The sequence below is a fragment of the Microcaecilia unicolor genome, chromosome 5 (assembly GCF_901765095.1).
Source record: "Microcaecilia unicolor chromosome 5, aMicUni1.1, whole genome shotgun sequence".
Lineage (NCBI taxonomy): Eukaryota > Metazoa > Chordata > Amphibia > Gymnophiona > Siphonopidae > Microcaecilia > Microcaecilia unicolor.
Genome location: NC_044035.1, coordinates 227,113,104 through 227,129,935, shown reverse-complemented (window position 1 = coordinate 227,129,935; position 16,832 = coordinate 227,113,104). Strand labels below are relative to the sequence as shown.

General features: G+C 44.5%; 1 protein-coding gene across 1 annotated transcript in view; it reads left to right on the top strand.

Annotated features, from left to right (window-relative positions):
* IGSF5 (immunoglobulin superfamily member 5) overlaps positions 1-16,832 on the top strand; it is a 132,394-nt gene that overhangs the window by 90,390 nt on the left and 25,172 nt on the right. The window contains exons 7-8 of the mRNA XM_030204943.1: positions 3,211-3,235; positions 11,731-11,843. Coding sequence (XP_030060803.1) covers positions 3,211-3,235; positions 11,731-11,843 — 138 coding nt within the window. The remainder of the gene's footprint in view (positions 1-3,210; positions 3,236-11,730; positions 11,844-16,832) is intronic.

Here is a 16,832-nt window from a genome sequence, read left to right as displayed (position 1 = left end):
ACTTCCACAGGATCCGTAAAGGTCTCATTATAATACTAGTTGTTAATTGCCTGGGAAGGGAACCAGAGAGTGCATGAAGCAAATATATAGGACATCAAGGAGCCAAGAACTCCCTTTCATACAACAAGGGGGTATAAGTGTATCCAAAATACAATCCCTCATAATAAGCAAGCCTTATTATATGTGCTTAAATCTGTAAGTTCCACTCCTTCTCAAGACCAATGGCCAAACAGTATTTTAAGCCTAAATTTAGATTTTGTTTCTCCTGCCAAAAGAAATGAGAAACCAAATGGTGGATTAATTGCAGTTCCTTTTTAGCCAAATACATGGGTAACAGTTGTAATAGGTTAAGGGGGGCTTTTTCTCCAAGAGGTCAAATGAGTTTTTTTGTAAAAGCTTGATGCCTATTAAAAGTGCAGCCAAAATCTTGTCTCTCTTTATTGGTGATGAATTGCTGCCCACATTCCAGGAAATAAAATTTTGAAGTCTTTATGTGACACTTTCCATTTTTTGGTACCAACAGAAAAGATCCCAGTTGTAATGTCCAAGCCACCATCCTCCCCCCTTTGGCTCAAAGACCGTGCTCTGAGAAAAAGAAAACATTGGAAGCAAGAGAAAATCACCCCACTTCCAACAAAGACCCCACCCTTCCAAAGCCATCCCTAAACATAATCCCAAAATCTAAACCGTCCCTCCCCATTCCAAGACCACCTCACCCCAAAACCTTCAAGTCCTACACTGAAGATCGACACACATAGACGCTGCGTCATCTGTCTCCCATCATGACATAAAATGTGTAGTCCAATATAGCTCTACCTCCATCACCCATAGGTCCATAGCTTCTCTGGGAAAATAATCAACATCATATAGGTAGGTGAACTGAATAGCCAGATATATAACACAACTTTAAACTGTCCAAAGCTGAAAATTTGTATAAGTCCAATACTCAATGCACCAGCATAGAACCATCAAATATACAGAGAAAAAGAAAGAAAAGGGCAATTAAATGTACATTGAGTCCGGAGATTAATAAAATGTTATAATAATAACCTATGATTGTTCCCAGATGTTCAAAGTCACCTCTGGAATGGTCACCATAGAGACAAAAAGGTGATTGTAGTGAACAGAGAATCCACATATTAGCAGAATGATATAAACAAGGGTCCAGGGGTGTTCTTAGGTGTTTAAATAATCCACATCTGGAATAGTCACCGTCAAATATATAAATATAGATATATATAGTAGGATTCTCCAAAGAATCAAGAAATCAGTTTCCATAGCTAAGTACACAGACTCTACACCATGTATACCAGTGCATCGGGCTGAAATTGTCTTCTTAAACTCAGTATACAATGTAAGACACAGAATGTACCAGTGCTTCACCTCACCATCAAGTCACCACCCAAGTGTACCATACTGGTATAAAGATGAACAAGGAGTCACTGAAGGTGGCTAGTAAGGATAACAGTGCACAATGGCAGCCTATGCCAAGAGTACTCATGAAGGAGCAGGTGTTTCAGCGTCACCCTGGCTTCTACAGACCGCTGCAAATTCAGAAACTATGGTACCAGAGGAATAATAGCTGAAAGAACTGGCACTTACTCCTGGAAAACCTTGGCAATCCTGCCATTCAGTTTCAATCTCCAGTGTTGCGTTCTAGAAATCTAGCAACAGGCAGGAAGGAGTAATGTGCTTTCCGATGACCTTGCCAAGCCAGCCAGGAAAATGTTAGCTTCATCAGCCACAGTATCATAGTATGTAGCTTGGCCATTATGTGATACTCTGACCTTTGCAGGGTATAACAAGAAGAATTTAATTTGCTTACCATGTAGTGCTGTGCACACCGACACAAAAGCCTTGCGTTGTGCTTGAGTGTGAGCAGAATAATCTTGAAAACATAACATTTTCCTGTTATTGTAACAAAGCGTTTTCCCAGCTCTAATTGCCTGTAAAATGATCTGGTTGTAAGCAAAATTAAGCACCCACAAGATAACAGCATGCAGACAACCATCTTTGCCTCTTCTAGTTCCACACAAAATACATGCAGCTGATTTTCTAATTGTAAGCTCATGAGGGATCCATGTTTCAAGGAAGCTTGCTATTGGAGAGCGATTTTGGCAGTCCAACAAACTGCAAATTATTATGGCATGACCAGTTTTCAAGGTCATCCACCTTATGTTCTAGTTCCGTAATCCATTTGAGGATCTGATCTCATTTGCATACAAACTTGGGCCTGCTTCTCTAGTGTATTGGTACGCTGGGCATTTGCATCTAACTCAAGTCCCAGACTATCCAAGCATTCATGTGCCTCTTCCGCTCAATCATATAAAGCTTGTAGTTTCTTATCTAATGCAGCCTCCACTGTTGCAGTTACTTCTGCGGTAATCTCCACGTCCACGATCCATGCAGAACTGATGGTAGGGCTGGGAGGGGAGCTCATGTCCGCCATCTTGGAATCAGCTGGAAGTGGCTTGTCTCAGTCCTTCCTGGCTGATTTGGAAGCCATTCTCTATGTAAGTCACCGTCAAAGTCTTCAAAATACATTTCTGGATGTCCATAGCAATAATTGTGCAAAAATGGTAAGTCTACTTGCCAAGGAGGGCTGATTAATTAGCATATGGGAGAAAGGCACAGAGGGTCTTCACATTTTAATTTCCACTCTGTACCATCACTTCATGTGACCTCCTTAAATGTTGTTTAATAGTAATACATAAGTATGATGACTAACTACGTAAAATTTCTCGTTCAAATTCAAAGCGGTTTGCTGAGAAAACTGTAAAAAAAAAACTGTAGGGAGTTACTTGTTTTTTTTTTTTTGCCTCACCCTGTAGATATGTAATTATGGTTAATGTGTGCATGGGTATATATTTGCAACCCCGCAGAAGGATACAATAATAGGATGGGTATCTCTAGTATACATGTGGTAGAGTTTTCTTTTCTTTGATTGTATATATTTTACTGAAATACAGAGAGATGTGACCCTATTTTATGTGGAACATATGTCCTTGTGTTAATTGTTCTGTATCAAAGTCAGAAGATATGTAACCACTGGGAAAGTGGAAAGAGTATTAGTCTGCATCAATAATGCAGGCCCCACTGAACCTTTCAAAATGTTATATTAATTGGTGGCATAATTACACAATATAAAATAATGTTTTGGTATATGATATCATATTTTTAGCAACTGAAGCAATTTTCCTTTCCTTTCAGCTTCTAGTTACCAAAGTGAGTTGAGGTAAGTCTGAAATTACATATTTTCTTTGAAGAGGTACAACATTTAGTAATATCCCTTAAGAAGATCTTTTTTGATGTAGTTGTGGCTCAGAGAAGTTATGCATTCAGTCACCAGGTCCAGGCTCTTGCTTAGGGTAGCCACCTCTGTTTCTTTGGCTGTCTCCTGGTTGCAACCATCCACCTTTAGGCCATGAGTAAAATCTGTTTCTCCAAGGACAAGCAGGATATCATATTCTTACAGTTGGGTGATGTTATCTAACGGAGCACGCATAGGAACATTCACCAGCTCATTTTCCAGAAGCTGTTGGAAGCATTGCATTGCACATGTGCACACCTTCTACGTGCAGCTGTCACATGGGATCTGGCCTGTTTCCTTTTTTCCATGAAGTGGTATAGACGTGCTTTATAGCCCTCCTTCAGCTCGTGCTCGAGATTTCTTCATGAAGTGATTTTTTTTTCTTCAGAATTTGTCTGCTATGATGTGTGACTCCTGTCAGCGCTGTGCAGGGGGCCTTAATCCCCAGTAGTTTGGCACTTTTATTTATTTATTCATTGGGATTTATTAACTGCCTTTTAGAAGAGACTCATCCTAGGTGGTGTACAGCAGGTACAGTTTAACATAAAACTTATACATTTCTAAACAGTAGTAAAGTGACCAAATATAAGCAAAAATATCAATCAATAGGAACGTTAATAAAGCTTGTAACAGGCCTATGGGGCCTATGAGGTTCTGCAACTATTATTTCTTTTTTGTAGGCAGCCTGAAACCGAAAGAAGAGGAGAGAATCAATGGGTGGGTATGGATGGCTGGAGGGGGGGGGGGGGTCAGGAGAGCGAGGACAAGAAATGAAGAAGAAAGGCAGAAAGTAAAGAAATAAATGGAAAGGAAGCCCTGGAAACGGAGTTAAGAGGACAGATAGCAGCAGAATCGGATACTGGGCCAGCATGATCAGAAAAACAAAGTCACCAGACAACAAAGGTAGAAAAGATCATTTTATTTTCATTATAGTGTTTGGAATATGTCCACTTTGAGAATCAGGTGCTCAACATTAAATGTTTATATTTATTTACTTATGTATGGCATTTTATCCCATATTAAACATGAATTAGGATGTTTTGTGGCTCTACATGAGAATTGTGATATTATGACCCTTGTTTCATATTGTTGACGGTCTGCATTTTCCGTATGGGTGGTATATTGGTGTATTAGGTTCTGCCCAGTGTAATATTTATGGTACAGTAAGGTTCTGAGTGTGTTACTATGTGTTACTATGCAGCACCAGTTTTATACAGGTCTACTTCGTTATCATGACTGAATAGATAGGGATGGGCTGGAGTGTAAATTTTAAGGGGCTTCGATGTTAGCTTCAGAACTTAGTAAAGAACAGTACTGGGCAGACTTCTATGGTCTGTGCCCTGAGAAAGGCAGGGACAAATCAAACTCGGGTATACATATAAAGTATCACATACCATGTAAAATGAGTTTATCTTGTTGGGCAGACTGGATGGACCGTACAGGTCTTTATCTGCCGTCATTTACTATGTTACTATGTTATGGATTTAAGCTCCACCCCTGGCCCCTCCCCTAACCCCGCCCCTTTAGCCTCCCCAAACAGTTGGGCCACCGACCGCCTATGCGACTAGCCCTGTCTTGCCTAAACCTTGCCTTCCTTTACCTTTAGTGTCTAGTCCTAGTCTTGTCTGTCTTGCTCGTTGTCTTGTCCAATCCCGTCCGGATCCAGTTCTTACCTTGCCCTCATATTGCCTGTCTAGATCTAGTTTTAGCCTAGTTCCTTGTCTTGCCTTGTCCTGTCTGGGTTCCGGTTCTAGCCCGTTACCTTGTTTTTCCTTGCCTCGTCTGGAACCGGTTCCTGTCTCGTCTGTCTGGTATTGTCCAGCTGTGTCTTGCCTAGCCTAGCCTTGCCTTGCCCAGTTTTGTCTAGTTCTAGCCTAGTCTAGTCCTGCCTTGCCCAGCCTAGCCTTGTCCTGTCTAGTCTTGACTTGCCCAGTCATGACTTGGTTTTTGCCTGGCATCACCTTGCCTTGTGCTAGATCAGGGGACTTGTCTACCATAGTCAGGGTCCAGCTGCGGCCCAAAGGCTCACTGTCCTGTGTTCATGATACAGCAGTACTCTCCTGTTAAGTGCTGCTGAATATCCCCACTTAGGCAATGGGAAGCAATTTGTTTTTGTATAGTTCCTTATTGTCTTGTTACGCTTATTCTTCTGGCTTTGTAATGGTGTTATCTACTTTGTAATTCTAAATAAATGGTGCAAAACAAAAAAAAAAAGAAGACTTGAGTTCTCCTCTGCTCACAAAGGGGCCCCTTTACGAAAGGGTGGTAAGGCCAATGGCCCTACTGCCGGGCTCGCCTAGAAACCCTGAAGTACTTCCCGTTTTCCCGTGCACCATTTCTGGCGGCGGTGGTTAAAGCTGCCCCAGACGTGCGGCAATCCCACACGCCAACACCACCATGGGCCACCTTTTTCCGCCATTTGGTAAAAGGGCCCCTTACATATAGTCCTTGTACTTTACATCAATCAAAACAAATCTGAGCATTTATCCAAAAAAAAAAAAACAACCTCCAGTTCCAAACCAAGGGCTAGATGCATCAACCAAACGTTAAAAAATCTAAATCGTAAAAGTACTTAACGAATTTGAAACAACTAAGAATGCACAAAAAAAACAGCTCAGAAATGTTCGGTGCGGTATTGAAAAGTACAATGTATCAAGCGTTCGTAATCCCCGTCATTAATTTGTTCCTTAAGCATGCGCAGAGCAGCCACAAACGTATTAAACCTATGTAGGTTGCTTACATCAGAATGGGGCGTGCAAGGGGGGATCCCGACCTGCAAGCCTTTTAGCTGTCTGATCTAGCAGAAGAGTGCAGTTGAAGATAACTCTAAAAAGAACGACCCTCGTAAATCCCCTTTTGTAACAAAAGACCTCTTTGCAGCTTGTTTACAGTACTGGGAAAATTGGCTTTAAGGGATAGCAGAGAGTGTTAATTTTCAAAGCTGTGGGAGAAGGGGAGAGACAGGATTTTTAAGCTGCAGGGAGAAGCAGTATGTTTTGTTTTGTAATGATGCAGGGGAAAGCAGAGAGCCACGTGTTTATGTTTGTATCTCACTTTTCTTTTTAAACATGCTGGCTTGGATTTTTATGGTGCAGGGGGCAGCGGGGAGACGATAGCTCAGGCCTTAACGACAGGTCTGAGCGCATGTAAAATTTCTGACGGTAAATGATTCGTTGCAATCATCGGTATGGTTAGTGCATTCCGAATTGTCCACATTTCAATGGTAGTTTCTCCTTTGCATTCCGTTTTCGTTAGCTGCTTGCTTTTTAGGAAAAAGGCCTTTAATGCATGCAATGGTTAGGAATTTCCTTCGTTAAAGGGTTGTTAGAGGGTCGTTAAGGTTTAGTGCATCTAGCCCCAAGTCTCTTAAGTCCTGTACTCAGTTTGCAGTATTCATCCCCTTTTAAACTTCTTCCCTGTTGGTTTGCAGCGTCAGGGATTTAAAATCCTTTCAGGGCTTTTGCGCCTTGTAAGAGTCCTGCCCTTCACCTTTGTTCCAAAATACAGTTCACTAGCTCCCAAACTAAAGTTCAAATTACAGGTGTTTTAAAAAGAAAAATGCTTGTTTTTTTTTTTTTCAAGCCCTAACCAAGCAGTGCTTGCAGCCCTCACTTTGCCTGCCTACAGCTGAGAATACTAATCAAGGCTGTTCCCTTCCCACTGCTAGTAAACATCTCTAAGCACAATTCGGAGAAGAAGAAAGAACCTTTTACTTTAGGTGCTAGTTTTAGTGGAAATGGAGAAGTGCATTGTAAAACAAGTTTCTGATTTCTTTCCCTGTCTTTCATGTGGGCATCCTGCCTCTCCTCACAATATGTACTTCAGTATTTAACCCGTCTTCCCGCCTACCCTCAGGATGAATTACATTAAAACATACACAATGAATAAAACATAATAACACATAAAACAATACTTGAAAACATACTTAATGAAAAAAAAACTTAACTTAAAACAACACTAAACATAAAACCAACATAGCAGATCTTCTATAACAATGCATAATAAATAGAACACTATTAATATATAAACAATACACAAAACATACTCAGTAACACTTAAAATTATACAAAAACACATACTTTTGAAATAGAAACTTGAAGGAATTACTAGTGCCATCTGCTTTACCTGAACCTATCCATCAGTTTAATTAATTTACAGGACATCAGTCTTGTGGTCATTGTTTAGTATGCACAGTGGTGTGCTGGTAAATGTTTAACAACAGGCTCTCTCCCCGGTCCCCCTCTGTGCCCCCCTGTCCCCCTCTGCGCCCCCCCCCCCCTCCAAATTGCAGAGCTGGCTATAGCCGGGGAGAGAGCCTGAGGGGGGGGGGTGGCAATGCATTACTCCAGATTCCAATCTAATTCATGTTTAATGTGCGATAAAATGCCATAAATAAGTAAATAAATATAAACTTTTAATGCTGAGCACCTGATTCTCAAAGTGAACATATTCCAAACACTATAATGAAAATAAAATGATTTTTTTTCTACCTTTGTTTGTTGTCTGGTGACTGTTTTTCTGATCATGCTGGCCCAGTATCCGATTCTGCTGCTATCTGTCCTCTTAACTCCGTTTCCAGGGCTTCCTTTCCATTTATTTCTTTCCTTTCCTCCTTTCTTCTTCATTTCTGGTCCTCAGCTTCTGCCTATTTTCGTCATCCATGTGCAGTTTTTCTCCTCTCTTCCTTTTCCCTCATCTCATCTCCTTCCTCACTCTTCCCTCCCCTCCATCCATGTCCAGCATTTCTTCTCTCTCCCCTTCTCTCCCCCTGCCCTCCATCCACCCATGTCCAGCGACCCTTCTCTCCCCCTGCCCTCCATCCACCCATGTCCAGAGACCATTCTCTCCCCTGCCCTGCATGCACCCATACCCAGCGATCCTCCTCTCCCTGCCCTGCATGCACCCATACCCAGTGACCCTCCTCTCCCCTGCCCTGCCCTCCATGCACCCATACCCAGCGACCCTCCTCTCCCCTGCCCTGCATGCACCCATACCCAGTGACCCTCCTTTCCCCTGCCCTCCACCCACCCATGTCCAGTGACCCTCCTCTCCCCTGCCCTGCATGCACCCATATCCAGTGACCCTCCTTTCCCCTGCCCTGCCCTCCATGCACCCATACCCAGCGACCCTCCTTTCCCCTGCCCTCCATCCACCCATGTCCAGCAGTGACCCTCCTCTCCTCTCCCCTGCCCTGCATGCACCCATACCCAGCGACCCTTCTCTCCCCTCCATCCATCCACCCATACCCAGCAACTCCCTTCTCTCCCCTGCCACCCCCTCCCGAGTTGTTCAGCGAATTCTCCTCCCTCCCTCCAGATCTAGTCCCTCACCGACCTGACTCTGAGTCACCGTGCCTTGTCCTTCGAATTCTTCGGGGCAGGCAGTCTTGCCTGCCCGCTGCCAGCGCTGACTCTCCCCCGCTGCTGGATCGCGCTTCAAAATGGCCGCAGAGACTTACAAGGGCGGCCTCCAAGACTTCAGCAGAAGTCTCGCGAGGCCGCCTCTGGAAGTCTCGGCGGCCATTTTTAAAGCGCAAACTGGCAGCGGGAGAGAGTCAGCACTGGCATCTGAAAAATGGCCAAATCCAAGCCATTTGGTCATGGGAGGAGCCAGCATTCGTAGTGCACTGGTCCCCTGATATGCCAGGACACCAACCGGGCACCCTAGGGGGCACTGCAGTGGACTTCACAAATTGCTCCCAGGTGCATAGCTCCCTTACCTTGGGTGCTGAGCCCCTCAAACCCCACCCCCAGGTCCGCCTGCCTGAAGTACACTGCACCCACTACAACTGCTCCAGGCAGTGGCGTACCAAGGGGGGGCGGTCCGCCCCGAGTGCACGCCGCTGGGGGGGGGGTGCCACGCGCCTGTCGGCTCTTCGTTTTCATGCTCCCTCTGCCCCGGAACAGTTTACTTCCTGTTCCGGGGCAGAGGGAGCATGGAAACGAAGAGCCAACAGGCGCACGGCAACCCCCCCAGCGGCGTGCACCCGGGGGGGTCACGCTGCACCCGGGGGGTTATTTCACCGGAGGGGGGGGTCGCGCTGTTCCGGGGGGGGGCGCTGCACCTGGGGGGGGGGGGGGCGCTGCACCTGGGGGGCGGGGCGCATTGGCAATCTGCCCGGGGTGTCAGCGCCCCTAGGAACGCCACTGGCTCCAGGGACCTGTATACTGCTGCGATGGACCAGAGTATGGCATTTGAGGCTGGCATAGAGGCTGCCAAAAAAGTATTTTTAACCTTTTTTTATGGTAGGAGGGAGTTAGTGACCACTGGGGGAGTAAGGGGAGGTCATCCCAGATTCTCTCCGGTGGTCATCTCCTCAGTGCATAGGCGCCGACTCCGTGGGTGCTGTGGGTGCTCGAGCACCCCCAATATTGCACCCACCAGAAGTTCGTGCACCCACCGGAAGTTCCCTCCCTCCCTCCCTTTGAGTTCCAGGGTGCCCCTCCAAATTTTAAAAGTCATCTATTTTTTCTCGTCGGGGTTAGGGCGGCAGCAGCGGTAAAATCCATGCAGGCTTGGCTCGGTGCTTAGTTCAGTTTTCCTTTCGCTCTCTCTCAGATCTGGTTCCGCCCTTGCGTAAACAGGAAATGAGGGCGGGACCAGAGCTGAGAGAGAGCGAAGGGAAAATTGAACTAAGCACCGAGCTGAGCCTGCATGGATTTTACCGCTGCTGCCGCCCTAACCCCGACAAGGTAAAATAGATGACTTTTAAAATTTGGAGGGAGGGGGACCCTGGAACTTGAAGGGAGGAGGGACCCTGGAACTCGAAGGGAGGGAGGGAGGGGGACCCTGGAACTTGAAGGGAGGGGGACCCTGGAACTCGAAGGAATGAAGGGAGGGAGGGAGGGGGAACCCTGGAACTCGAAGGGAGGGGGGACCCTGGAACTCGAAGGGAGAGAGGGGGGACCTTGGAACTCGAAGGGAGAGAGGGAGGGAGAGGGGACCCTGGAACTGGAAGGGAGAGAGGGATGGAGGGAGGGACCCTGGAACTGGAAGGGAGGGGGCTCCTGGAACTTGGAGGGAGGTGGAGGGGGGATGAGGGAGGGGGGACAGGAGAGGGGGAGAGGGAGGAGAGGGGGAGAGGGAGGGGCGGGGGACAGGGGACAGGGGAGGGAGGGGGAAGAGGGGGAGGGGATGGGAATGCACCACCTGTAAAAAAAAAAAAAAAAAAATTCAGCACCCCAATCATTTTGAAAAGTTGGCTCCTATGGCTCAGTGTGTAGCAGCGGCTAAGAAAGCAAGTAGAATGTTAGGTATTATTAGGAAAGGAATGGAAAACAAAAATGAGAATGTTATGCCTTTGTATCGCTCCATGGTGCGACCACACCTCAAATACTATGTGCAATTCTGGTCACCTCATCTCAAAAAAGATGTAGTAAAATTAGAAAAGTACAGAGAAGGGTGACAAAAATTATAAAGAGGATGGAGCAACTTCCCTATGAGGAAAGGCTAAAGCGGCTAGGCCTCTTCAGCTTGGAGAAGAGATGGCTGAGGGGAGATATGATAGAGGTCTATAAAATAATGAGTAGAATGGAATGGGTGGAAGTGAATCGTTTCTTTACTCTTTCCAAAACTACTAGGACTAGGGGGAACGCAATGAAGCTATTACCAAACAGCGGTAAAAGTGGCCCTGCAGTGGTGTCGGCACGTGGGTTTCCAATACACTAAGGCCCCCTTTTCCTGCCGTTGGTAAAAGGCTTTTTTTCTTTTAAATATGGAAATGGCGATAAGTTAAACATTTGCAGCGTGGCCATTTCCTGGGGGAGCCAGAGGCAGTAGGGACTCTGGCAGAAAATAGGCAGCACCGATTACTGTAGGGCATGCCCCCGGCACTAGAAGATTTAAAAATATTTTATTGTACTTGAATTGGCGCATAGTGGAATTTGGAACTACTGCTGTGCTCTCCCAGGAGCCTGGCGGTAGGGCCAAATCACTGCACCCCAAGCTGGCTCTACCTCTACCACCCTTTTGTAAAAGGGCCCCTTACATAGGTTAAAGAGAAAAGTACTGCTATTTCTCTGGGCTTATATGGAAGTATGAATTGTTAAATTCCAATGCGTACCTTGAACAGAGGATGAAAGAATTAAAATGTTTTCTGCTATCATTTTTCTCATTTTTTACATTTGAATTCAAGAAAGTGTGATACAAGCACAGAGAATCTCTGAGAGATCGGAAGGGATTGTGTAGCTTAGTAGTTAGTGTAGAAACAGTATAAGCTTTATAGTCTTTATCTGCCGTCATTTTCTCTGTTTCTGTGTCCTGTCTTATTGCCGTGTAATATTTTCATAATAAGAACCCGTAATGTAAATCCACTTTTAACAAAGTCAGATATTATAATTCAACAACCTCTCATCCTATTCAGGATGCCTGAAGTCTTTTGACATATCCTTCTGTAATCTCTTACAAATATGTGTTTCCAGAAAAGTTTCAGCTGAGAAATCCAAGAACAAGAGTTCCAGAACAAAGGATAAGAGAGGAAAAGAAAATCCTGGGTACTTCCCGGAGTTACCCGAAAAGCAAGGACCCTTACCAGGTGAGTGACAGTAGATTAATCTTGAGTCTTAAAATGAAAACTCAAGCAGGTTTGTAAATAAAGGAAAAAAAAGTCAAAAAATATAAAGTAAAAAAAATAAAATAAAATTGATTATATAACCACACTGAATATAGAGCATGCTGCATGAAGTGTATGGAATAAATTGAAGAAGCTTTAGGAGGTATTTAACATATAAATCATGTGTGTGTGTATATATATATAGTAATTTTAGAAAACATTGAGGACCTTTTATTAAGCCACGTAGGTGCCTACATGCACCCAATGCACCTCAATTTTGAGTTACCACCCGGCTACAGTGTGGCCCTTGCGGTAATTTCATTTTTTACGCAAGTCCGCTACGCGCGCCGGAAAATATTTTTATTTTCTGGCACACAGGCGGTAATTGGAATTTTATGCACATAGATCATTACCGCCCGGTTACCACTTAAGACCTTACCACTAGGTCAATGGCTGGCGGTAAGGTCTCAGATCCAAAATGGAGGCGTGGCCGTTTTCATTTTGCTGCATGTCCATTTTTGGCAAAAATTTTAAAAAGGCATTTTATACAGGTGTGCTGAAAAATGATTCTGCTCACGCCCAAAAAACGCGTCTACACTACCGCAGGCCATTTTTCTGCGCGCCTTTGTAAAAGGGTCCCCCTGTACTTATATTTACATGTGGCGGCATACAGAGATTTAAAGGAGGTGTTCTGGGTGTAGTTTGAACATTACTTCAATCTATACAGTTCTTCCGTATTTTTAGAATGGCTAAATATGTATTCCTTTAAAAATCTGATTAAAGTATATCTCCCAGAGTAACTTCTTATTTGGACCAGGGATTTGGAGATGTGTTTGAGGAAGCAATTGTGCTTACTTGCCCGGCATTCAGAAACCCTTAAATAGAAAGGCAAACGCAAACTCCTACAGGAACATAAATCAAACTGAACGAGCAGGGGTATCTAGTATGGCAAAAAACATATCCAAGACAATAAAATTGCTTAGATCAATAAATACATAAAACTTTAATTGAACATAGCAGTAGATTCATGTACAGCTTATAAAACCATGTACAAAAAGTACTGAAACCCAAAATGGCACCATGTTTTGGCATCATGCCTGTATCAGGAGTGTATAGATAGACAGAAAGAGAAAGAAATATGACACAATTTTTCCATTTGGGGCCTAGAGAAGAAAAAATAGTGGGGAGGAAAGGAACATTAGTAAAGGTATACCAAACCATTTTTAGAGGCCCCCTAAGTGATCCTGATTAAAAACATAAAAATATAAAAATAAACATAAGGGTGCACTCATTCACACTATAACGTGGTGCCTATGTACTGATCAGACTCCTTACACAAGGATGCCTAAGGCAAATAAAAAATATATGAGAAAAATGGCAGAAATCCAATAAAACATAAGGTGTACACAAGCCAGTTACATTACAAGGTTGTTCCAATACCTGTAAAAGACAGGTACTATGCTGTGCAAGGCAGAGAGACTGACTCAGGAGTAATACTGCAAAATAAATATATTGAATTATAAAAGCTTGTGAATCCTAAAAATTTTATATTTCAAACAATAATTCCTAAAAGAATAATTAAACCCAAGAAAAAGATGGGGACCAAACTCTAACTTGGATCCAAAAGCAACCCTGCAAACAACATTGGAATTTTCCCATGTTAGCAACAGAAATCACAGTGGAGCACGGTTGCCAGATGGGCGGTTTTCCGCAACCCGCCGTGGGAAACTTTTGCCCGTGGCGGGTTGTGGTTTTTTGGACTCCTTTTAATTTTTTTGTGCGGATTTTGGGGCGGTTTTTTGCCCGGCGGGGGGTGGGGCTAATGTCAACAGAGGCGGGGTTTATGATGTTTTGGGCGGGGTTTGGTGACGTATTGGGCGATGACGGTGGGGGCGGGGCTGATGACGGCGGGGGCGGGGGTGATGACGGAAGGGGCGGGGGTGGGGTGTGTGCGGTTTTTGGGCAGGTTTTGGGCTGTTTTGTGTGGGAATTTTTTTTTTTATTTGGCAACCCTGCAGTGGAGCTGTGCCAACTGTGACTGCAGCTTTTTAATGCTGGTTTCCCACCAAAACTTTTAGAAAACTACTCTAAAGGTTGTAAGCTAGAGACAAGAATGCCTTAAATCCATATAGTTATAAAGTATATGATTCGTGAAAATGTGCCCTGGGGCATCAAGGTTTCACAAATATGGCTCAGGTCATAGAAGCCCTGAAGCCCTTCAAAGATGTCAGATAGGAACTCAGTTCAAGAAGGGCCACCCCGTGTCTTGTCATCCTGCCAGTGAATACTTAGAGGCAAAGTTAAGGGTTTGATAGAGAGGGACTGGGAGCAGAATGGAAAATATGAGGATATTTACATGATAGTCACTCTGTGTGTAACCCATGGGTACTGTAGGGATAAGCTGGTGATTCAGGTGGAGGAAAGGGAGTGCAAGAGGCAGAGGGGAAGTGGGCATACAGCAGGGGAAAGAGTTAGGTCTGCCATTGAGCAGTACTGCAGTATAACCAACACTCAGCACCACTTGCTCTCCCAACCTTTATCTGATAGGCACTACTGAACAATCTTTGCTAACGAAGGCCCTTGCTGCAGTGATAAGTGACAGACACCATCAGTCCACTGCAAGTGAGATCCTGTATTAATATCTGTAATATGGTACCTTGCTGAGTCCATTGAGAACATGACTACAAAGTGGTTACCATACTACAGTTATAGTTAGGTCACTTATAGCCCGCTAATACCAAAACATAGTTCATAGTGGATTACAACTATGTAACAAATATAGGGTCCCTTTTACTAAGCCATGGCAAAAAGTGGCCTGCGGCAGTATGAGCGCATCTTCTGGGCACGCGCAGGGCCAGTTTTTACTACGTCCTGGGAAAAGGGCCTTTTTTAAGGGGCCGAAAAATGGATGTGTGGCAAAATAAAAACCGGTGCGTGTCCATTTTTGGCCTGAGACATTATTGCCACCCACTAACTTAGTAGTAAGGTCTTACACACTACTCGGGCAGTAGGCATGCAGTGCGTACCCACTGCCATTTACCACCGGGTAAGCACCATGTGGTAGAAAATAGAAAATATTTTCTACTGTGTGTTTTCAGTGCACGCAAAATTCAGAATTACTGCCCATGGCATGCCAGGGGCGTAGCCAGACTTCGGCAGGAGGGGGTCCAGAGCCCAAGGTGAGGGGGCACATTTTAGCCCCCCCCCCCAGTGCCACCGACCCCCCCCCCACCATTTTTGACCTTGCCACCACCACCACCTTTGACCCTCCCCCTCCGCCGCCCCTTTCGACCCCCTCTTCCTGCCGCTGCCAACCCTCCCCCACCGCCGCCCTTCGACCCCCTCTTCCTGCTGCCGCCAACCCTCCCCCACCACTGCCGTTGGGTACCTTTGCTGGCGGAGGGGGTTGGGGACCTCCGCCAGCAAAGGTACCCAACGGCAGCGGCGGCGGGAGGGGGTCAAAGGGGTTGGTGGCGGGGGGGGCAGGGCCAAATCTACGGGGGCCCATGCCCCCATGGCCCCATGTAGCTATGCCCCTGTGGCATGCAGTAGCCGGGCGGTAATGCTGATTTGGCGCATGTTGGATGTGTGTAGGCTCTTACGCGCCTTTGTAAAAGGGCCCCATAATCAAGATAAAGACGTAGTCTCGAAATAGTAACTACATTAAATCACTTCCTTATAACATACTTCTTAAAAAGCAAAGTCTTCAGTCCCTTCTTAAAGAGACTATAAGTGGGCAAATGCCTTAATTTAAATAACAAGGATTTCCAAATATTAGCTGCCTGATAAGCAAATAAGCAGATAAATATCTTCATAGAAATAATCCCTCGAGGACTGGGGAAAGTAAATAAAGATGAATCTCGTAAATTGTAAGATTGTCCAGTGGTTGAATAATGGACTCGAGAAAACATGTATTGTGGAATCAAGTCATAAGTGATCTTAAATAATCGGCATCCCATCTTAAACAGCACCCTCGCTTCTAAAGGGAGCCATCTATTTGATTTCTTGAGGGAAAAAAAATCAAAGAAACTGCCACATTTTGAACAGTTTGAATTTTTCTTAATAATTGTTTCGGGAGGCCTAAATGTACAATGTTACAATAATCTAATTTACTAAGAATCAGAGACTGTACCACCAATTTAAACAAATCTTCCTGGTGATACCTCCTAATATTTCTTAATTTTCTCATTACATAAAAGGAACTCCGTACAAGGGAATTAACTTGGTGTTCCATAGAATAGATAATTTATCATATATCGCAAAATTTTAATAGAGCGATACCAGTGAATAAGATATCTCATCAACAGTAAGCACAGAAGTTTTGAGTCTGGCTAGACTTGGCCAAGGTTGCCCAGCATTTCTCTTCCTGCAGACCAACCAGCATGCCCAGCAAATGAACATTCTCAATGGTAGAGGATATCGTATGCTCATATCATTCACCTTTAATGATAAGTATAAGTATTGCCATACTGGGACAGATCAAAGGTCCATCAAGCCCAGCATCTGTTTCCAACAGTGGCCAATCCAGATCACAAATACCTGGCAAGATCCCAAAAAAGTACAAAACATTATATACTGCTTATCCCAGAAATAGTGGATTTTCCCCAAGTCCAATTTAATAATGGTCTATGGACTTTTCCTTCAGGAAGCCGTCCAAACCTTTTTAAAAGTGTGCTAAGCTAACCGCCTTTACCACATTCTCTAGCAACGAATTCCAGAGTTTAATTACACATTGAGTGAATAAAACTTTTCTCCGATTCATTTTAAATTTACAACTTTGTAGCTTCATCGCATGCCCCCTAGTCCTAGTATTTTTGGAAAGCGTAAATAGACGCCCATGATATGGGCTGATGATATTCCCTGCTATTCTAGGGTCAGTCTAGATACTGCCATGCAGCATGATAGCTGCCTTATTATGCTCCTTTATTCATTAGGTTGTTTTGCCCCCCCCCCCCCCTGCAAAAAAAAGGA